We start from the raw sequence: 25,223 nt of genomic DNA, 5'->3' as shown, positions 1-25,223 counted from the left end.
GAACGTTGATCTTTGAAAGGTAGTCAACAGAATTTCTGTAGTGTTCTTCACGCGTCACTTCCATGTTGCCTTATGTGAAACTGAAACTACGTGTGCTTGAACGGCTGCCAAGGTCGCATTCCTGATGTCATGGCTTTCAAACTTGCTCGATCTATTCGTCACTACACAGACGTGTTTCATTTTCTGTGCCTTGCTGTTGTATTCACCTCATAAACACTGATGATCAATCTTTATTGATCAGCTACGTATAACTATTCTATGAAACCTTGTTTCCTTATTGTCAAACTAAACAATACTAAGCAAGGTTGTGTGATAATATATATATATATAAAAACAGAATCACGTACTGTTTTTTATATATATTATCACATAGACTATCACGTAGCCTTACTCAATGTGTTGTTGTGTTTAGTTTTTCAAAATATAAGAAAGAATCCTTTTATTGATACAGATCATTTGCTAACTTGGACATACATGAGCGAGTGTTTGCAGTATTTCATAATTTACGAGTGATAATACAGCTGATTTGTAAAGCATTCTATCTGAGGACTGTAATTCAGACAAGAACTTTTGATCTGTATTGTCCTTTGGTCTGGTGCATATGGTTCTGGGTTCAGTTCCTGGTAGGACAGCATAAAAATTTTAATTTCACAATCATTCACTTTCATTAATCATCTGTTTCTTTTAGCCTTAAGGGCGTTATCATAGATGTTAAACTAAAAAGGAAAATAAAAATAATTCCATTTGATTGAGCTGTATTGTCGCTATTATTATCATTATTATTATTATTATTATTAAGAAGAAGAAAAAGATGATTTTTTTATTTATTTCATTAGGAACTAGAAATGCCACCTTGCAGTTTTATTTTACTTGGCATTTGCGGGTTTACTTTAAACAAAACTATTCTTTATTTTTTATTTTATTCTCTTCTCTATTTGCTTGATATATATAATTATGAGTCAATTGCACTTGTCCTCAAATTATTTCAAATAATAACAATTGAAATTTTACCTGCATATATATCTGCACATATATGTTTATTTTCAGCCGTCTATTAAAAGGGATCCATAAATAATTTAGCTATAGCAGAAATCTACGTTACCGAAAAGTTGGAGAACCACGGCATTAAACCATTTACTTGCACTTTCTTTTATAGTAGGATTTCATATAACTTATCCAGATAGAAAAAGAAAAGAAGAAGAAAAAAACATTTTTTTTCTTTCTAGGAAGCCGCTATGGCAAAACTGGCAGCGTCAGAAGCAGCTACATTTTGCTCCCATCAGTGCGTGCAGATCCTTGGAGGTATGGGCTATGTATCAGATATGCCAGCTGAAAGACACTACAGAGACGCGAGGATTACTGAGATCTACGAAGGAACTTCTGAGATTCAAAGACTGGTCATTGCAGGCAATCTAATTAAAGAATATGCGCTTAATTAAAAACTTACTTCTTTGATATCCATTTTTTATACTTTTGTATGGAAATTAGAGATTATTTAGTAAGGTAATGGTGCATAACATTGTTCTTCACTTCCAGTATATATGTATAGCATTAATGTTGAGGTTCCATGTGGAGATAGTCAAATGGTATGCTATTGCAGTATTGTTTTCGTAGTATTGAAAGAAACAATGTGTTAACATCTGTCTTTCAAATGTTAGTACTTTTTTTTATAGGTAACACCGCTGAAGATGCAAGATAAAAAAACAAAGAAAACTTGTTTTCTCTGTAAGGTTCTGCAGGAGGCTTTTGTATTTTTGTAAGACAAACATTCAATGAAAATCTTACTATAGTTAGAATCGTTTGAAAATTATGTCGAGAATCATCTTTACTAGTAGCAAGGTTGAGTAAATTCACTTTCTAGTAAGAAATTCAAAAGTAAAAAAATCTCGCTCAAACTCAGCATTGAAAAGAAGTCTTAACTCATTTTACCGTTTACTCAGTAATTATTAACATATATATAATTGCAGAACAAGTAAATATATACTACAGAACAGTGCATTCATGTTGACTCTTTCGTTCGAAATATTAATAAAATAACTAGTATGGAAAGAAATATATTTGTACTGGCTACTACCCAACGAAAATGTGTCGAAATATTTTTATATATGAACATGGATAGTTTGTACATATTTTATACATGAATAGTTGGCTGTATAGCTGTATATTGCTCACTTCCAGAAAATTTGAGTATATAAACTCGGTAATGAAAGGAGGAAAGGAAGCAAGTTAATATGAATAGAGTAATAATGCGAGAGTCGTGGAAAAAAACTACTAGTATTAACCCTTTACGAATGGTTATCTAATTTTCTACAAAGAAGGAAAAAAATGACACCGTAAAAGCCATCTGACCATATGATTGATTATTGAATGCCTAATTTGCAAATTAAATACAAATTAGGCTTATAAACCACACTAATCCTCTCCGTCATTGTTGTGTTTATATACCACACCTGTCCTCAACGGAACGATTGATTGCCACACCTGTCGAAAGGATTGACGGTCTTCGTTTTTTTTATTTTATTTTATTTATTTATTTATTTGAAAGATAGTGAATAATTTGAAGGGAAATGAAGAACATCAAAACTTTACAAAATGAGCTCAATAGTGTTTGTAAACTGAATTAATATTTGTTTTCCTGACTTTTCGTATAGTGTGGAGAGCTAAGTATCCAACAATTTCAAAGTCATAAACTGCATACCTACATTTGTGAGCCATAAGAAAGGATATGGAAATAGTTGTGTAAAACCTCGCAGCGAAAAAACAAACATGGGAAATATCGCACTTCGAGTGTGAGTCCACATCAGTTTTAATAGAAAAAAAAAATAATAAACGTTAATTCATTTCACGCGGATATCGTTGAAAGTGTGTATATTGCCAAATTGTGCTATGTATTCGTTTGATCACGAGTTACGTGGCAGAATCAGAAGCAAACAGTATTTGTTCTTTTGGCAGCAAGCGTAGAGTTTGTAGAAATTGAACAGTGGTAGGAAACGTAGTAACGTTCTTTAACTCTTGCTTACTTAACCGTAGGCTCAGTGGTAGAGTGCCTGCCTCTGGTGCATGGGGTCCCTGGTTCAATTCGCGGCCAAGTAAGTTTGTGGTGGACAACATCGTGTCCGTGGGTTTTCTCAAGGTACTTCGGTTTTCTCCCACTTGCTCATTCCACCGATTCTTCCATCATCGTTCACTTGCATTAATCATCGTCTCCCTTAACCTAAAGGGCATAATCGTGGGACGTTAAACTAAAAGATTTAAAATAATTTCATTTCATTTTTTCCCCTTCTTTAAGCTTTTTCGGGGATTTTATATTGATAGTCAATTCTATACTTTATAGGAATTGATACTAAATGACTCTTAATAATTTAAGGATAATATACAATTTATGACGAGATATCATCAACAGTGTGTTTCTGGAGAATTCAAAATTCATTTTGAATGGAATTTAACTCCAGTTAATTTTCTGGAAAATGAGGTAGCTCACGGGAAATCTCAGAAAATGCTTTCGTACTCGCTTTGGTCATTAAGTATTATATATTATTCTTTGGAACAGATATTTATATAGAAGAATGCTATACACTTTATGGTAAGATCACTTCTAATTACCGCAAATATTATAAGAAGTTAAGTCATGCGTGTGACTACATGAGGTAATTAAAAGCAGGCATGCCAGTTATCCCTAAAATTAAAGTACAAACAAGTTATCTTTCAAACCTGATCCATATGTTGATCTAATCAGGTTGATTTTGTCCATCCATATTTTGTAGAGTTGGGCTTTGTGACGTAATACCTCGTGGCAAAATAATCTTTCATTTATAGGGGAAGAATCTTGCTGCAAATCGTTTTACTATTTACTGTACACCACTTTGTATTGTTGTGTTATTCATCACGATTAATTATGCCAAATGGCTAACAAACAAAATTGTTTGTAGTTGTTTACTTTATCTTACACACTCGCAAGTTGAGATTGATATCTTTTCTATAAGTTTGTTTTGTTCATAATGAATAGAAGTTTTTTCAGTACATATTTTTATAATATAAGCAAAACTGTGACTTTCTCATGTGAAACTGTACTACAATTACCCTTTACATTTCGAATTTTAAATAGGAGAAATTATATAAGAAAACATCAATTTTTGATATGCTCATTATTTCGGGTGCTTGTTTTACAGTTAACGTCTCTTTCCTCAGCAACAATACCACGTAAGTTGTCACTAGGAGCTCGAACCCGGATGTTCTGGTTAGAACTAAAGGGAGGAACACTAACTATCTAGTTACTTTCAAACCCTATGAATACCACTTGTGTGTATGTAACGTGTTTAAGTATAGTACAATTCATTTCAACTGACCTTTTACTTCTTGGTCACCAGGGACGCACCCAGGAATTTATTTCGTGGAGTGCGTGGGTTTCCTCCGGGTTCTCCCGTTTCTTCCCATTATTCATTTCACCATTGCATTCTTTTGTCATCACCGTCTCCTTAAGTCTAGTCGGCATAATCGTGGGATGTGAAACTGAAAGATTTTATTTCATTTTCATTTCGTGGAGAACGGAGTCCAAATTTAATATGAGGATAATTTACATTAAAATTTGTGAAATTAGACTAAACTAACAGAAAAGTCGGGATTTTGAGGTGACCAGGACTACTAGGACCCCCGTGCGTACGTCCGTATTGGCCACCAAGCCAAAAAACCAAAGGAGTTCATTCAGGACTTATATTATTTTTAATATAGTCGAGTGATATTTTCTTTTATTATATATATAAAACTACTGTACTATAGTATCAAATTACAATAGCACACAAGAATATTTATTTTTTAAGTGTTACAGGCTGTAAAATTCCAAAGAATATTGGATGAACATTAGAGATTCCGCATAGAGACTCCACTACCTTACAGTGAATATAGTTATTTCATTTGTAAAAGATGCTCAATGCTCTCTGAATTCAGAGACTCTGATAGTGCTCAAATGAGAACAATCAAGAAGTATATTCTACTAGTAAAGTACAAACTATCGAATATAAGAAAAGTATTATTGTCATTGGACTGCAATAAGGTACCCAAGATATTAATTATGTATTTTGAAGTGAAAAACTGTTTATCGTCACGGGAATGTTCGTAGTTTCTGATTATGTTTCCACTAGTAACCAATGGAAAGTATGTGTTTGTACGTGTATCTTTACTACTAGTTATCTAAACTGTATGTAGGTATTTTGGTTATAAGAAATAAATTTGAATGTGATTACATAAAACTTTGAAGTACATACACAAGAAACAAAAATAAAATGCAGTAAAATAGATATTGACAACTGACTACTAAACATGACTGTTTGCTGCCTGGTTCTGCACGTTATCTGTTTTCAAGGTTGCTTTTGGTATTTATGTATTTACTAAATATGATTTGCTTGTGTTTATTGGTATAGGTTATAATTTCTCATATGTATGCATACATGGAGTTATCTGTGTTGTGAGAATTGTTCACTTATCAAGTAAATTCACCACGCTACGAATTCATTATAATTGGCACAAGATACCTGATGCTAATTTTCCTGACTTTTCTCTCCCATTTTGGAGTATTTTACTTTACCCATCGCCAATCTGGCATTGAAAAGCAAATGTTTGTAAATTTGTGTTTCTATGGATTCTACATTAGCCCAAATACATATTTTGTTTTTATTTTTATATCTTCCTAACTAGCATTCGTTTATTCTGCATGTTTTTAGTCATAGAGGACGATGATATTAATAATATATCTGACGTACATAATCAAGAGCTCCTTTGTAGCTTCTGGCTACAGTGCACGCTTTTGTTACACCTGATTTTAAGTTAAAACTCGACAAATTGTTGAAATTGCACTTTAATAGTATGTGCCGTCGTTCGCGATATTGATGATCGCTTAATTTTAAAGTTACAAATCACATGACAAGTGTTGGACTGGTAATAATATGCGTACTTTTCAGTTGTTCATACGAATAATGGAGACTTAAAATAAAAAATGTAGTCCTACTACTACTAAGCTATTCTCTAAGTACATATGTCAGAATATAGTAAAAATAGTAGTTTATAAGCACGATTTTCTTTATTTTTTGAGACCTTTTTGTTCACAATTTTCGTTGTTTATTCTAAAATATTATAAAATTTATTCATGTAGTTTTCTTAGCGACAAAATGGGAAAGTAAAATTCTCCTTAGCTTTTTAGTATTCGTATTGATTTTTTGTTAATATTTTGTGTGTTTAAAATTCGTCGTTGACGCTTCCTAACCAAAATCCCATACTATAACATTTTCAGGCTTGTGCCAATTTAGCAAACAATAGTTATAAAACAAGTAATAAGTGGTTACTCTGATACTGTTGTTTGCTAGTAATATATCCATATCCTCTATAATGTGAGCTAATATTTTGCAATGCTGAAACGTTGGTTGCTCAAGGATAGATGACCCAATGTATTTTGGATAATTTTATGGCAATGAAAATGTTGACATCATATCATATATGTAAATTTTATATTGCATTAGTATGGTAAGCATGTGAGAGAGTTTTTGTAAAGTAAAGCTGAAATTTGAATCCATTTTATAGTCTTGTGAAGTAGTCTTAATTTTTGACTCAAAGCCTACTTACTCACTTGCTACGACGCTTTTGCCTTTTGCTTTGTTGTTACTCTTATTTCGAAGTATTACATGAAATTACGAAGTCTATGTTTCAAAGTATTACATGAAATTACAAAGTCTACGTTTCAAAGTATTACATGAAATTACGAAGTCTACGTTTCAAAGTATTACATGAAATTACGAAGTCTACGTTTCAAAGTATTACATGAAATTACCCGGATAATATTTCTTACTATTTCTTTTCGTAACATTATGTTCATGTTTTGTACTTGTTACTGTTTTTTGATAGATTTCCTTTATATTGTGTGTATGTTATTTGCTCCCTTGTTATTAACTGTAGACTGAAAATAAAATCCGTGCTAAGTGCCAAAAATGGAAAAGTTCGGATTAATGTCAAGATGTAGCCTATGCCCCTAACACTGCTCACTGAACAACGGGCTATCTAGTATTCACTGTGGAAGTAGTTCAAATAATCGCCAGAAAAATGCGCGTGGGTATATGTCCCAGCAGTGTTGCCACAGTCGTCGCTCTAGAGTGGGCTGAAAAATAGTACCAAGTTGAAACAAAAAGGGCTGAATTTATTATTTTAAGCCAGTGAAATGCATTGCTTTATAACACGAAACTAAAAGAGGTAAAGTTCTAGACCTCCCCCCCCCCCCTCTTCCAAGAGTCCAAATCAAGAAAAGTGCTAATTTTAAAATTTACTTATTAAAAACACCCAAATAGGAGGACCCCGAACAATCGTGGAAGTAGATGAAACTTTTCTCGCACGTAGGAACTATAACAGAGGCCGTAAATTCAGAGGGAAAACAGTTACGATATTCGGTATGTATTGTAAGGAAACCAAACGCGCCTCTATTTCAAAGTGACCAAAAAACCAAAACGGTATTATGATCATATATGAAAAATATATAAAACAAGGAACAAATCAATCATCTCTGTGTATAAACAGTTATAAAATATTAAAATGTAAATTATTGCAGCTTATTCTCGCGAATTTCACGACCGAAGGAGCACAATAGACACACAAAGTTTGTAGCGTTATGCGATGCAACGTCACAGAATGATTGCTCAACAGCATTTTTTAAGAGTCCAAGACACAAGTAACGTGAAATGTATGAAAAGTTTTACTGACACTTTTGAAAATGTGACATATATGTTAAATGGTGCTGAATTTGGTAGAATTGTACCAACTTTTCACAAAAGGGGCTGAAAGTACCAGCGTGGTACCAACGGGCCGATGAATGACAAAAAGGGCTGAATTTGGTACAATTGTACCAAGTGTGGCAACAGTGTGTCCCAGTAGTTCTGAAGTAATATCTGGATTTTTTACTTAACATTTTCATTTTGGCGCTGAGCACGAACTTTATAGTCAGCCTACAACTCATTGAGAAGTATTGTAGAAAGTATTGGCACTGTTAAGGTAAAACATTTTGTTATTGATAATTTTAAAATACTGGAAATTTAATAATGTAAAACTTCTGTATAATTTTGTATAATTTTTACTCTCAGCAAGTGTAATTACTTTTGTATTATGGTAAGCTTTATGTTTATGAATGAAATTTGAAGAAAGCAATATTAAAACCCCTTATTTGCAATAAGCTTCATTAATTCTAACATGTAGTAAATATATACTATTTTGCAAAAGAACTCAAGTGTCTTTTTTATGTAAATCAAAGAAATAAATCGTATTTAGCTGTTAAACTATAAGTAGATTATTTCCAACTTATTTTTATACCAGATTCTCTACACAGGACTTACACTATGTTTCTGGAAAGTACTTTTTTTGAAATAGTTCGAGGTTACTTCCAGAGTAATTACTCTTATTGTCTCCTTTGCAATAAGAAACTTATATATATATATATAGGGTGCGGCAGAACCGACTAAGCAGTTTCTATCGATTACCGCGAGAGCTGTGGTGGGGGTAGACAGTTGCACGTGGTCTGCCTTTGTTCAGTCGTTGACCCCATTTCAATAGCTAATATGGTCTAGACCGGTGCACATCATGGTTTTGCCGTTCGCGCTTATTATGAAAACAACAGATCTGTGATCACTACACAACGAGCTTTTCGACGACAGTTCAATATTCCACGCAACAATGCCGTTCCTAATGCAAACACAATTCGGTCCTGGGTTCGGCAGTTGGAGGAAACTGGTAGCACACTAAGAATAATCACATGGCCAACGCAGATCCATCAGAACGACAGAAAATGTGCAGCGGGTGAGAACAGTAGTTCAACAATCGCCCCAACGTTCTGTTGCATTGGCCATTTCAGACCGCAGTCACCAGATTTGAGCATTTGTGACTACTTTCTTTGGGGATATCTGAAGAAAAAGGTTTTCAAAAGCCGCCCTCACACCCTACTAGTGGCGTAGGGAAGGGGTGGCCCGGAGGGGCCGCCCCCCCAAAGAGGTCCAACAATGAACTTTGGTGCTTTGATGTTTGTAATTTTTATATATTTTTTGTTTGTAATTTTTCCATATGCACCTATAACAGCACTTGCCCCTCCCCAAACACACATCCTGGCTACGCTACTGCATCCTACCAGAGTTAAAACAGCGGATTATTGACGAAGTGAATGCCATACCCCGCGATATGTGTGCAAGAGCTGCTCGAAATTTCAGGGATCGTCTACAACAATGTATTGATGCTAACGGCCGTCATCTTGAGGACATTATTTTCAAAATTAAATGAGTGTAAAATGGTATATTGTACTAATTTAGAAAATAAAAACATTTTTTCTCTATATGTCCAGATTTACTTTTTATTGCTCCTTAAAACTGCTTAGTTGGTTCTGCCGCACCCTGTATATATATATATTTGGTCTAGGAATTAATTCGTGCGGGTGGACAAGAGATGGCGCAACGAACGGAGCGTCCCACAGTTCCGTGTATCCACACATGTGTTGCAAACCCCTGTCATCGCGTATCGTTCGTAGTATAGGGCAGTGGATTAAAGCGTCAACAACACCAGTTTGTAGTTAAGTGAACATGGCGCAATTTGTGCCTGATAAAGTGTTTTTGCGGGGTGTCCTGCTGCATTACTTTAACATGCAGAAAAGTGCGGCTGAAAGTCATCGTATTTTGGTGGAAGTGTATGGTGACCATGCTCTAGCTGAGCGAACGTGTCAGAAGTGGTTTGCACGTTTTAGAAGTGGTGATTTCGGCTTGGCAGACCAAGAGCGAGCTGGACAGCCAAAAAAATTTCAAGACGAAGAATTGACAGCATTGCTCGAGCAGGATTCGTGTCAAACGCAGGAACAACTTGCAGCAGCATTAGGCGTTGATCAAACAACAGTCTCCAAACGCTTGAAAGCCATGGGAATGATTCAAAAGATGTCACATTGGGTTCCACATGAATTGAAAGACAGAGACGTTGAAAGACGAAAAACCATTTGCGAATTGCTGCTTCAACGACAGAGCAGAAAGGGGTTTCTGCATCGAATTATTACGGGTGATGAGAAGTGGATCCATTACGAGAATCCTAAACGAAAAAAGGCCTGGGTGAAACCAGGTGAACCAGGTCCATCACAACCAAAACGAGATATTCACTGTGCAAAGGTTATGCTGTGCATATGGTGGGATATGAAAGGTGTGGTGTACTATGAGCTGCTGCAACCGGGTGAAACTATGAATGGAGAACGTTATCGACGACAATTAATGCGTTTGAAGCAAGCTCTGGCCAGAACACAACCAGAATGGGAGAACAGACATGATAAACTTATTGTTCAACATGATAACGCTCGCCCACATGTCGCAAAACCTATTTAGAAAATGTCGGATGGGAAGTTTTACCCCACCCGCCGTATTCACCAGACGTTGCTCCTTCGGACTACTACTTGTTCGATTGCATGAACAACGATTTGATTGGACAGCGGTTTACTTCTTCAGAAGATATCGAAACATGGGTCTCTGACTGGATCGCTTCCAAGGATGAGGACTTCTTTCGCCACGGAATCCGTACATTGCCTGACAGATGGGCGAAAGTGGTGGCTAGCGATGAACAATATTTTTCTTAAGGTATTTATGTATTTTGTGTTTGTACTACAGCTTCAATGTGTGCGTACCAACCGCACGAATTAATTCCTAGACCATATATATATATATATATATGTCTATCCTTTATATTCAAACACCCTAAAATGAGGAAGTTATCACTGTTATAATGAGAAATGGTTTCGGGTATTCAACTCAGAAATCTCATGTCCAAAATGAAAATTATGTTCTCCATACTTATATATATATATATATATATATATATATATATATATATATAGGGTGGCGCATTTTAATTTTTCCACGGAAATATCTCAAAAACAATTGAACATAAATGAGCCAAAAAAGAATTAATTAAGAAATACAACAGGGCAAATCGAATGGTAATGTCGAGGTGTAGCCCGGGGCCCAACTTTAAAATCTTAAATCGAAACATGGGTCGAGTGATACCTCGTTCGATAGATATTTAAAAACTAAAAAGCGTTAAAGCAAAAGATTTTTCATATCGGTCACCGTATTCAAAATGGCCGCCAAGATATGTTGCCTCTATCACATAAAAGTCCCATACCACTAATATGAATACGGTTGAACATTAAAAAAAAAAAAAAAAAAAAACTCAAGCAGCAAATGTCATGGGACAAATCGAATGGGTTGTCGCAGCTGCTGTTCATGGGGGCCCAGGGTCCAACAGTAGTACTCCCCGGCGTATATTGCGTCGAGTCAGCAAAAATTTTTGTGACGTCATAGGTCAAAGGTCAATGACCTTTGCCCGGGGTCAATGACCTAGGGGTACCTAGGACCACCCCCTCTAAATTTTGGCAGGGGTACCTTGGCCCACCCCCTAAATTTTGGCAGGGGTACATAGGACCACCCCCCTTAAATTTTGGAAATTGCCAAATCTAAAAATTTGGTATGGTAGCCTAGGACCATAGTATGTACCCCTATTAGTATTGGGTGTCTATGTCGTTCCCTTTCATGGGTAAAAAATTGCCAAAAAGTCAAATTTCGGGGTTTTTTGACCTAATTTATCCCCTTGGATGAGGTATTATTACCCTATATAGTTATATGGGCGTATACAGGGGTCCATTACCTTTCATAAGACATGGGTATATTAATGCACCCCTTGAAAAATTTGGGAGGGGTACCTTGGCAAACCCCTTCAATTTTGGAAATTGCCCAATTTAAACATTGGGTATTATAGTACAGGACCCTAATATGTATTATGATAAATTTGGGTGGTCCACCTTGTTTCCTTCTAGGGGTACAAAATTGCCAAAAATATAAACGTAAGCAATACGTTGTACCACGTGTTTGGTTTTCGACCTAATTTATCTCCTTGGATGAGGTCCTATTACCTTATATAGTTATATGGTCATGTATAGGGGTCCATTATCTATCATAAGACATGGGTACATTGGTGCACCCCTTGAAAAATTTGGGAAAAGTACCTTGGCCCACCCCTTAAATTTTGGAAATTGCCAAATCTAAAAATTTGGTGTGGTAGCCTAGGACCATAGTATGTACCTCTATCAGTATTGGGTGTCTATGTCGTTCCCTTTCATGGGTAAAAAATTGCCAAAAATTCAAATTTCGGGGGTTTTTGACGTAATTTATCCCCTTTGATGAGGTGTTATTACCCTATATAGTTATATGAGCGTATACAGGAGTCTATTATCTTTCATAAGATATGGGTACATTGGTGCACCCCTTTAAAAATTTGGGAGGGGTACCTTGGCCCACCCCTTAAATTTTGGAAATTGCCCAATTTAAACATTTGGTATTATAGTACAGGACCCTAATATGTATTATGATAAATTTGGATGGTCCACCTCGTTCCCTTTTAGGGGGTACAAAATTGCCAAAATATAAACGTAAGCAATACGTAGTACCACGTGTTTGGATTTTGGTCGATTTTATCCCCGTTGATGAGGTCCTATTACCTTATATGGTTATATGGGCGTATACAGGTGTCCATTACCTTTCATAAGACATGGGTACATTAATGCACCCCTTGAAAAATTTGGGAGGGGTACCTTGGCCCACCCCTTAAATTTTGGAAATTGACCAATTTAAACATTGGGTATTATAGTATAGGACCCTAATATGTATTATGATAAATTTGGATGGTCCACCTCGTTCCCTTTTAGGGGTATAAAATTGTCAAAAATATAAACGTAAGCAATACGTTGTACCACGTGTTTGTTCTTTTGGCCCATTTATCCCCTTGGATGAGGTCCTACTACATTATATAGTTATATGGTTATGTATAGGGGTCTATTTCCTATCATAAGACATGGGTATATTGGTGCACCCCTTGAAAAATTTGGGAGGGGTACCTTGGCCCACCCCTTCAATTTTAGAAATTGCCCATTTTACACATTTGGTATAATAGTATAGGACCCTAATATATATTACTATAAATTTGGGTGGTCCACCTCGTTCCCTTTTAGGGGTACCAAATTGCCAAAATTTTAGTACAACCACGTGTTTGGACTTTTGACCTAATTTATCGCCTTTGATGAGGTGTTATTATCCTATATGGTTATATGGGCGTATACAGGGTTCATTACCTTTCATAAAACATGGGTATATTAATGCACCCCGGGAGAGGTACCTTGGCCCACCCCTTAAATTTTGGAAATTGCCCAATTTAAACATTTGGTATAATAGTATAGGACCCTAATATATATTACTATAAACTCGTTCCCGTTTAGGGGTACAAAATTGCCAAAATATAAACGTAAGCAATACGTTGTACCACGTGTTTCGTTTTTTTTTACCTAATTTATTCCATTGGATGAAGTTCTATTACCTTATATCGTTATATGGTCACGTATGGGGATTCATTTCCTATCATAAGACATAGGTACATTTGTGCACCCTGGAGGGGTACTTTGGCCCACCCCTTTAATTTTGGAAATTGCCCCTTTTACATGTTTGGTATTATAGTATAGGACCCTAATATAGATTAGTATAAATTTGGATGATTCACCTCGTTTTCTTTCATGGGTACGAAATTGCCAAATTTTAGTACAACCACGTGTTTGGTTTTGGCTCAATTTATCCCCTTGGATGAGGTCCTATTACCTTATATGGTTATATGGCCATGTATGTATTGGTCCATTTCCTATTATAAGACATGTGTACATTGATGCACCCGAGGGAGGGGATTCGGTATCATAGTACATGCCTCAACATGTATCATGATAAATTTGGATGGTCCATCTTGTTCCCTTTCATGGGTAAAAAATTGCTAAAATATAAACATAAGCAATATGTTGTACCATGTGTTTGGTTTCTGGCCCAATTTTTCCCCTTTGATGATGTTCTATTACGTTATATGGTTATATGGACATGTATATGGGTTCATTTCCTATCATAAGACATGGGTACATTGACGCATACTTTAAAAATTTGGGAGGGGTATCTTGGCTCATCCACTCGGTTTTAGAAATTGTTTAATATAAGCATTTGGTATCATAGTACAGGACCTCAATATGTACCACTATAAATTTGGATGGTCCACATCGTTCCCTTTCATGGGTAAAGAACTACCAAAAATCAAATTTTGGAGGTTATTGACCCCGTCTTATAAGGTTTTAACGCGTTATATGGATATGTACAGAGGTTTATTACCTTCATATGTTTATGTTCCCTTTTAAATTTGGGAATTATCAAATAACAAAATTCGGTAAACGTTTTCTAGGACCCATTGGTGTCCCTCTTATGGCCAAATATTCAAAATTTAAAGGTTATTGACCGGCTTTATTATTGAATAAGTACAGGATTTATTACTTTTTTCATAAGACACAGGTGTGTTTGTGTACCAATCTTAAATTTTGGGAGGGGGTACATTTCTTATTGTCATATCAATAATTGGTAATTGTTCTTAGAATTGGGTGGTATCTCTTTCTTTGGGTAAATCATTGTCAAATATGAGTATGATCACGTGATCAGTTATTGACCTATGATGGGATTAGGAGCCCAGGACATTGGTACATTTAAACTTTATAGGATAATTTGAGAATGCGTCATTGGTATTGATTATTACAGCCAAATATAAACGTAAGCAATACGATGTACCACGTGATTGACCTTGATGAGGTAGTGTACAGGGATACATAGCTAACCTTATTGAATCTTATGACTCATAGTCTTAAGGAAATACATGCTACAACACTGGCAAAGTTATTGTTGATGCAATTTGATTGGTGGATCACTATCTTTCGTGCAATCTGATTGGCTGATCACTATCTTTCGGGCAATCTGATTGGTTGCTGATGTTCAAATCTTTGCTGCATTCAGTTTTAAGTTTTGTTTAACATTTAAAAATCTTGGTTTCGTTCAACATTTTGCACTCACTGATAAATATGATCAAAACCGTTTATTTGTTAATCGAATAGTTAAAAACCGGATAAAGTTTGACGGTTAACCGTGAAACGTAAAATTTTTTTGTTTGAAAGTTTTTGTTTGAAAACTCTTGTTTCAAATTTGTTTGAATTTTTTGAAAACCGTTTATTTGTTAATCGAATAGTTAAAAACCGGATAAAGTTTGACGGTTAACCGTGAAACGTAAAATTTTTAGTTTGAATTTTTTGTTTGAAACTTTGCTTGAAAATTTTTGCTTTCAAATTTTTGTTTGAATTTTTTGTTTCAGAATTTTGTTTGAAATTTCTTTGACAACTTTTGTTTCAAAATTTTTTGTTTAAAAATTTTTCGTTTGAAATTTAAAAAAATTTTTGTATCAAAATTTTGTTTAAAATTTTTGTTTGAAATTTTTCGTTTCCAAATTTTTTGTTTGAAATTTTTTGTTTCAAAATTTTGTTTGAATTTTTTTGTTTAAAATTTTTTGTTGAAATTTTTTGTTTGAATTTTTTCGTTTCCAAGTTTTTCCGTTTCAAAAATTTTTTTTCAAAATTTTGTTTCAAAGATTTTTGTTCGAAATATTTGTTTGTAAACTTTTTTGTTTGAAATTATTGTTTGGAAAATTTTGGTTTGACATCTTTTAAGTTTGTGCACTCATTAGTAAAGAACCGGAACTGTTTAGAACTAAAACCTCTGGCAACATTGTGGTGCACGTCAGAACATGATAATGCAACGACATCGGTTTTGCATCATCGTTCGAGTTAGTATTCATGATAACATCATCATGGCTACTTGTCTGCAGTTTCTAAATACGCGTGATGTGATGAAATCATTTACCAAGATTACTGATTTACAACAGAATGTACCTTATAGAATCTTAGCTAGCCAAAAAATCCCTACAAAGTTTGGATTAAGAATCGTAGTGAAGCTTGAAAATGATAAGAATATAATTTTACCAGCAAGATATTTACCCATGGAGGCATCAAAACAAGAAGAACTGCTGCGTTTCTTAAATACTGGATCTGTATCTTTATGTTATAAAGGATTCTTGGGTCGAAGTCATCAATTTGAATTTAGTACACAGCCAGATTCGTCAGCAAATCATGAATCAGCACATTAGACGTAGTTGTATGAATTTGGTTGGTCGGCATGACGTCAGTAACTGTGATGAAATCATGAATTCAAACGTCAGCACATTCGACATCAGCAATAACTATAAACCAGCAAATACAGTGTCATCCCACGAAATCATTTGAGCAAGTGCTTTTCAGGAAGAAAGATGTGTACTTCTAACGATAAAGAGTTCATCTTCGCAAGCTATTATCCAATAAACAAAACATGTGATGATTGGTATCAGTGCTAGAACATTTGAACCAGTGATTCGATTGGGCAAAGCAGAACAATTTGGTGTACAACTGACCTGTGAAGAATGGCACGAATCGACCAAATGAATGATGAGCTAAATGTGACCATAGTCAAATCATTAGGCTCAAATCATGAAGTGGTCCTCGAAGAGAAGATGGTGCTGATACGTAAAAAGAGTACATTCCAAGTCCCTCGCAACATGGTGTATCTAACACAAACGGAATGGAACAAATTTATCAACGTATTTCAGTGTGTGAAACATGCAGTGGAAGTGTGTAACAAAACAAGTATATTCCTGAAAAAGTACTATTTTGAAAAATGTGTTATGCATATTGTACAACATGTATCTAGATATTGTGATGGTTGTTCGTGGGTGCATACCTGTATTGATAAACAGTTTATTTGTGATCAAATGGACATTGAGTTTCCACCAATTGATATTGCAATAGACCTTAAAAGACTTCAATTGGAATTAAAATTATATGCTAAAGACAAACTAGTGCACGAAGTTCAAAATACATTGTATCGACAATATCCAGAACCACTATCTGGTATGGATGTATGTGGAGTGTAATAAAATGATCCATTTCAATGAAGTGTTTTTTTTTTCATTTCAAGTACAACCCCATGTTCTGACGTGTACTATTGCACCACAATGTTGCCAGAGGATTTAGTTCTAACAGTTCCGGTTCTTTAAAAATTCGAAACAAAAAAAATTTTAAACAAAAAAATTTGGAAACGAAAAATTTCAAACGAAAAAATTTTAAACAAAAAATTTTCAAACAAAATTTTGCAACAAAAAAATTTCAAACAAAAAAATTTCAAACAAAAACTTTCAAACAAAAAATTTGAAACAAAATTTGGAAACGAAAAATTTTTTCAAACAAAAATCTTGAAACAGGATGAGCCAAGATACCCCTCCCAAATTTTTAAAGTATGCGTCAATGTACCCATGTCTTATAATAGGAAATGGACCAATACATACATGGCCATATAACCATATAAGGTAATAGGACCTCATCCAAGGGGATAAATTGAGCCAAAACCAAACACGTGGTTGTACTAAAATTTGGCAATTTCGTACCCATGAAAGGAAACGAGGTGAATCATCCAAATTTATACTAATCTATATTAGGGTCCTATACTATAATACCAAACATGTAAAAGGGGCAATTTCCAAAATTAAAGGGGTGGGCCAAAGTACCCCTCCAGGGTGCACAAATGTACCTATGTCTTATGATAGGAAATGAATCCCCATACGTGACCATATAACGATATAAGGTAATAGGACTTCATCCAATGGAATAAATTAGGTAAAAAAAAAAACGAAACACGTGGTACAACGTATTGCTTACGTTTATATTTTGGCAATTTTGTACCCCTAAACGGGAACGAGTTTATAGTAATATATATTAGGGTCCTATACTATTATACCAAATGTTTAAATTGGGCAATTTCCAAAATTTAAGGGGTGGGCCAAGGTACCTCTCCCGGGGTGCATTAATATACCCATGTTTTATGAAAGGTAATGAACCCTGTATACGCCCATATAACCATATAGGATAATAACACCTCATCAAAGGCGATAAATTAGGTCAAAAGTCCAAACACGTGGTTGTACTAAAATTTTGGCAATTTGGTACCCCTAAAAGGGAACGAGGTGGACCACCCAAATTTATAGTAATATATATTAGGGTCCTATACTATTATACCAAATGTGTAAAATGGGCAATTTCTAAAATTGAAGGGGTGGGCCAAGGTACCCCTCCCAAATTTTTCAAGGGGTGCACCAATATACCCATGTCTTATGATAGGAAATAGACCCCTATACATAACCATATAACTATATAATGTAGTAGGACCTCATCCAAGGGGATAAATGGGCCAAAAGAACAAACACGTGGTACAACGTATTGCTTACGTTTATATTTTTGACAATTTTATACCCCTAAAAGGGAACGAGGTGGACCATCCAAATTTATCATAATACATATTAGGGTCCTATACTATAATACCCAATGTTTAAATTGGTCAATTTCCAAAATTTAAGGGGTGGGCCAAGGTACCCCTCCCAAATTTTTCAAGGGGTGCATTAATGTACCCATGTCTTATGAAAGGTAATGGACACCTGTATACGCCCATATAACCATATAAGGTAATAGGACCTCATCAACGGGGATAAAATCGACCAAAATCCAAACACGTGGTACTACGTATTGCTTACGTTTATATTTTGGCAATTTTGTACCCCCTAAAAGGGAACGCGGTGGACCATCCAAATTTATCATAATACATATTAGGGTCCTGTACTATAATACCAAATGTTTAAATTGGGCAATTTCCAAAATTTAAGGGGTGGGCCAAGGTACCCCTCCCAAATTTTTAAAGGGGTGCACCAATGTACCCATATCTTATGAAAGATAATAGACTCCTGTATACGCTCATATAACTATATAGGGTAATAACACCTCATCAAAGGGGATAAATTACGTCAAAAACCCCCGAAATTTGAATTTTTGGCAATTTTTTACCCATGAAAGGGAACGACATAGACACCCAATACTGATAGAGGTACATACTATGGTCCTAGGCTACCACACCAAATTTTTAGATTTGGCAATTTCCAAAATTTAAGGGGTGGGCCAAGGTACTTTTCCCAAATTTTTCAAGGGGTGCACCAATGTACCCATGTCTTATGATAGATAATGGACCCCTATACATGACCATATAACTATATAAGGTAATAGGACCTCATCCAAGGAGATAAATTAGGTCGAAAACCAAACACGTGGTACAACGTATTGCTTACGTTTATATTTTTGGCAATTTTGTACCCCTAGAAGGAAACAAGGTGGACCACCCAAATTTATCATAATACATATTAGGGTCCTGTACTATAATACCCAATGTTTAAATTGGGCAATTTCCAAAATTGAAGGGGTGGGCCAAGGTACCCCTCCCAAATTTTTCAAGGGGTGCATTAATATACCCATGTCTTATGAAAGGTAATGGACCCCTGTATACGCCCATATAACTATATAGGGTAATAATACCTCATCCAAGGGGATAAATTAGGTCAAAAAACCCCGAAATTTGACTTTTTGGCAATTTTTTACCCATGAAAGGGAACGACATAGACACCCAATACTAATAGGGGTACATACTATGGTCCTAGGCTACCATACCAAATTTTTAGATTTGGCAATTTCCAAAATTTAAGGGGGGTGGTCCTATGTACCCCTGCCAAAATTTAGGGGGTGGGCCAAGGTACCCCTGCCAAAATTTAGAGGGAGTGGTCCTAGGTACCCCTAGGTCATTGACCCCGGGCCAAGGTCATTGACCTTTGACCTATGACGTCACAAAAATTTTTGCTGACTCGACGCAATATACGCCGGGGAGTACTACTTCCAACTTTAAAATTTGAAATAGAAACATGGGGCGAATGATAAATTGTTTGTTAGATCTCTTAATACTAAAAAGCGTTGAAGCAAAAGATTTTTCATATCGACCACGGTATTCGAAATGGCCGCCAAGGCATGTTGCCTGTATCACACAAAACGTCCAGTACCACTAATACGAAAACGGTTGAACACAGATGAACAGAACAAAAACTCGAATAGAAAATGCCATAGAGAACATCGAATGGTATTGTTGCTATGCCTCTCAGGGCCACCCTTCATGAGGGCCCAACTTCAAAATTGAAATCGAAACATGGGGAAAGTGATACGCCTTTCGATATATCTTTAAAAACTAAAGTGCGCTTTTACAAAAGATTGTTTATATGGGTCACCGTTTGCAAAATGACCACCAAGACACGGTACCTGTATCAGATAAAACATTCAATATTATTAACATGAAAACGGTTAAAGATAAATGAACAGAACAAAACTTCGAATAGGAAATCACAGAGGGTATTTATCATTCCACGGCTCGAGAATGTTGCAACAGAGGAAAAGATGAGAGTGAAAGTGATGTAATGGAAAAGGAGAAAATCTAATTCCTAGAAAATTATCGCTCCAACCTCCCCTTGTGAGTAAGTGAAGCGGGAAGGAACGGTAAAATTGCAAATGAGAACCTTAGTTCTTGCAAATTGTATCTATGTAACAAAATTATCTGAAATGTGTTTTTATAAGAGAGAAATACCTATGTGAAGGAAAAAGAAGGTAAAGTTCTTGCTAAATCGTACCTTCCATTTTGATTGCAGGCAATGATTTGATGTAAAATGGATCAACTGCAATGTAAACAATTTGCCAAAATATGCCATTTAGAACAATGTGTACAAACGTTGGATTTGCTTAACAGTCGTCTGCACAATACTGGTTCCTTTCTTCTCCTTCTGTCTCCTTGCATGTGATAGAAATGAGCTTCACTGAGATGTTGTCCATAGTTACATTCCGAATAACTTTCAGCGGTAATTTCAGTTGTGATCCTCAGTAACGAGACGGTTCATACTGATGCAGATGCCTCCCAGACATCTTGCACGCACAGCATTAAATTATCAAGGGCGGGCAAATTGTTTGCAAGTTCGAAAAATATATTATTAAAACCTTTACTTCTCATTTGAGTTAATTCTTTCTTCCCATCCAATCACACTTTGCAATATAAATGGTGTTAAACTTGAAAGCAAATTTCACATTTTTATTCATTACAGTACCAGTCACTTGTACACCGAAGTGTTTCAGACAAACCATACCTATTGCAAGTAAACGTGGGGTTCTCATTTCAGATTTTACCATTCATTCCCGCTTTACCCACTTAGGGAGGGAGATCGCAAAGATAATTTTCTAAGAATTAGAATTCCTCATTTGCAATATGTCACCTTTACTTTAATAATCTTTTTCCCCGTTCCATTATTCTCGAGCCATGGAATGATAAATACCCTCTTTCATTTCTTATATAAGTTTTAGTCTGTTCATTTGTCTCCAATCGTTTTCATATTAGTGGTACTGAACGTTTTATCTGATACAAGCAACATATCTTGGCAGCCATTTTTAATACTGTAACCGATATGAAAAATGTCTTATCACAACGCTTTTTAGTTTTTAAAGATCTATCTAACGAGGTATCGCTCGCTTCATGTTTTCATTTAAAATTTTAAATTTGGGCCCTGAACCCCCGTGAAGGGCGGCCCTGGGGGTCACGGCGACATCGCCAGGCGATTTTCCATGGTATTTCCTGTTTGAGTTTTTGTTTGATTAATTTATGTTCAACCGTTTTCATATTAGTGGTACCGGACTTTTATGTGATCGAGGCAACATATCTTGCCGGCCATTTTGAATACGGTGACCTATATGAAAATTATTTTGCTTTAACGCTTTTTAGTTTTTAAACATCTATCGAACGAGGTATCACTCGATTCATGTTTCCATTTAAACTTTGTATTTGAAATAGATTTGGCGCAATGGTGTATTGTTTGCCCCGCCATTCTTACAATAGAGAACAGTTCAAATTGCCAATCCCGTCATTTTACTTTCGCCCGTCATTTTGGAGCAAAAGACTTCGTCATTTCACAATAAACTTATATGCTCATGTTGCAGGTTTTTTGCCGCGGATTGTACAAAAATATAATATTATGGTAATACCAAAACTACACATTACACCAGTTCTAATTTTAAGCATACCTAATATTTACTAAGATGATTATTTGAAAAAGTTTTAAATTGTGACAATTGTCACTTCAGAGTAGGGATGACCAAATATTTCCGAAATCGGAAATTTTACTTTACGGAATTTTTCCGAATTACAGATTTTTCCGAATTCCGAATTTTTTCCTATTTTACTTTCCGGAATCCGGAAAGTAAATATGCGGAATTGCCTATCACTACTTCAGAGGAAACACACAATCTCTTAACAACAGTAAATCTGTATATTTCTGTACATTTAAAACACAAATACTACTACTACTACTACTACTACTACTACTACTACTACTACTACTACTAATAATAATAATAATAATAATAATAATAATAATAATAATAATTGCAAAAATACCAAAGGCACCCTTTTTATATTTTTTAGCCATATCATGTATGTGATAAAATTATTCTATATAAAGAAGCTTCAAGAGTGTCATAGTTGTAACTTCTGAGCAATGACACAATTTGTAACGAAACTTAAAACTGTATATTTCCGTACATAAAAAATAATAATTACAAAAATACGAAAAAAAAAAATTATTTTTCAACCATACCATGTACGTGTTAAGATGTATGTACAAAAAAAGTTTCAAAAGTTTCATAATTGTAACAAGGGCGCCAATTTCTCTAAATTTGGAAAGGGGCATTCAGACGCAGAAGGTAGAATATATATAGAATAAGGCAAATTGCGCTCAAATTATGCCAATGTTGTATACTCATAAATACAATAGGGAAGCCCACATGAGCTTTGGGGAGGGGGGGGGGAGAGCGGGCCCGCTGGGCCCTCAGAATCGGCGCTTTTGGTTGTAACTTTCGAGCAAAGGCACAATTTGTAAAAATACCCAAAAATGTCTTTGTATGTTCATTAATGTTTCACAGTGTAACCTTTTGAAGGTTACTTAGGATCTGTTGAAACAGCAAAAACTAGGCTTTCATTTGACACCTGGATGAGCCCAAATAACTTGAAAAATAAGGAAGTTATGGTAATTTTAGTCCCATGATGCTGAGTGCCGGAAATTGAAATTGAAGCAAAATTCATATTTTTGAAAAACTTCTCCCCGGCCCATTTCTCAACCATAAAAATCGAAAAAAAAAATAATTTAGCATAATTTCATTGGTATTAATGTATGAAAGAAAATTTGAAGAGAATCTGAGACATTGACGCACGGTTGTTTTAAAATTAGGTGATTTGACATGGAATGGCCGTATTTAGGGTTGCGCACGAGACAAGATTTGTGATTGTCTCGTCGCGAAAATGTGCTGTAAAAGTGATGTCTCGACTCGAAAAATATAGACCCTATATTGCACTATTGGAAGAGCCGTGTCTTGACTCGAATTTTGTCAGGAAAATCCTGTCTCGACTCGTCTCGTGTACATCCAAAACTAAAAATTCTAGAACACAATGCCTTATTCATTTCCTATCGTATTAAGTTTACCAGCCCCACACGAGAACTCGACTGTACCCCCAATAATCCGATTTGAAATGTGTTTTTGGGAAGAAATGTTATTTCTGTCCGACTGCCACTCTACATTTCTGATATATAACAGGTTCACCTCAGAAATCAGATTCATCTACCGTTATATGAGACTCATCTTCCTCCCCCTCCCCGCTCCCAGAATAATCTTTAAATCTGCCCGCCTCCCAATGTTGAAGACAACTCTACACTCCTGATTCTCCATAGCACTGTTTTTCAACTTCACAAGTATTTTGAATATCGCTTTAAAAAAATATATGGGAACGGTCTTACCCGTCCCTCCTCCAATGTTGAAGACAGATTTGCGCTGCTGCATGTGAGTTGTAATTCTTCGGGGGTGGTTGAATGGAACACACAAAGCAATGCCATTTGGTATGCCAATGGTGTGGCGTGACCCGAAAGACCACATGTCACACCGTTATTTTTGTTTAACAAGCTTAAGTGGAATAACCTTAAAAGCCAATGATAATCATATACCCGAATTTATCTTCCGTTGTTCGACCTCTTTCACACAGCGAAGAGTTGCCTGTGTTGTTCCACCGAGAAAATGGTCGTTCGATGATTCTGATGGATGTGCTATTTCCGTAGATCGTGATTCCGAAAATTGAAGAAGAGGAAGATGTCTATGCTGAAAAATCGTCGGAGCCCCAATTAATATCTTAAAGTAAATTAAATGACCTTGATAGGGATTTGCACTTTCCAAATTAAAGGTTGAAGTGCTAGTTTCTAGACTACAAGAGTGGAATCTTTTTTAGAAGAACACAAAAGTAACTACGTATTGCTTTCGCGGATGTGATCTAGTGAAGTGTTTCGACTCTCACGAAGGAAATATGAAAGTCTATGTAACGCTGATAAGAACATTTTGTGAAGCAGTACAGTATTTTTATTTTATTTCTCTTCTGTATGTTGTGTTTCACTAATTTTGTTTCGGTACATATTTTATGTGTATTTTAAGTTAATGTTTATATTTACATTTAGGTCTTTGACTTATTGTAATGCAACTATGAGGTACGTGGATGAATCTACTTCCCCTAATTGTCCATCAAACAAAAAAGACATATTCTCAGGCGCATGGGCGCCCATAGGATCTTTCCCAAGATAAACTCCTGAAAAGTAGGCAATTTTGTCACACCATCGTTCAAATTGTAGATACAATTGCATAAAACCAGTTTTTCTAAATGACAATCCAAGGGGTAAATGCCCCCTTGAGGCACTCACTGTCAGGCATTAGTAAGAATTTGTATCTGGAAGGTGTCCTCTAAAATTCCATACCGTTCCTTCAAAATTTAGACGGTCTTTACGAGCTCTGTAATGTTTTAACCTAGCATATTAATCATATTATATATTAAAATTTAATCAGCTATTTCTCAGAATTGAAGGCTGATACAGAAATTCCAGTTACATCACTGTAATCAGTGTAAAAAGTTCTAATAGCATCAGGCATTCTTTTACAGGAAAGAGAAAAAAGTTGAAAATTTGTTGCACAGTGAAATCACAAACAGGTAAAAAAAAAAAGCGAAAATTTCCTTTTCTTTTTTTTTTTCCAAAAACGTCGGCTTTTGTGAAAAACAAACAAACCTTCCGCTCCAAAAAGCCGCGTCGTTGCATCTTTAATCACAAGTTGCAAAATTTGAAAGCTAACACTGACACATGACACTCATCATGACTCTTCCTGTCCATAAAGAACTTGTGGGTTTATAGTACATACTGAAAAATCCCACATATGCTGCTAATATCGACGAAAATTCCCTTGATCGCTTTCCGAGAAATTAGTTTAAAAA

The 25,223-nt window shown here is 35.5% G+C and overlaps 1 protein-coding gene across 1 annotated transcript in view; it reads left to right on the top strand.

Moving 5' to 3' along the window:
- The window catches only part of Arc42 (Activator-recruited cofactor subunit 42), a 62,731-nt gene extending 54,425 nt beyond the window's left edge, over positions 1–8,306 (top strand). Inside the window, exon 9 of the mRNA XM_081752364.1 lies at positions 1,227–8,306. Coding sequence (XP_081608490.1) covers positions 1,227–1,439 — 213 coding nt within the window. The 3' untranslated portion in view covers positions 1,440–8,306. The remainder of the gene's footprint in view (positions 1–1,226) is intronic.
- Positions 8,307–25,223: the final 16,917 nt, after the last annotated feature.

The sequence above is a fragment of the Thermobia domestica genome, chromosome 3 (genome assembly GCF_964235325.1).
Source record: "Thermobia domestica chromosome 3, izTheDome1.hap1.1, whole genome shotgun sequence".
Classification (NCBI taxonomy): domain Eukaryota; kingdom Metazoa; phylum Arthropoda; class Insecta; order Zygentoma; family Lepismatidae; genus Thermobia; species Thermobia domestica.
Note: the sequence above shows the minus strand (reverse complement) of the source record. Positions and strands in the feature narration are given on the sequence as shown.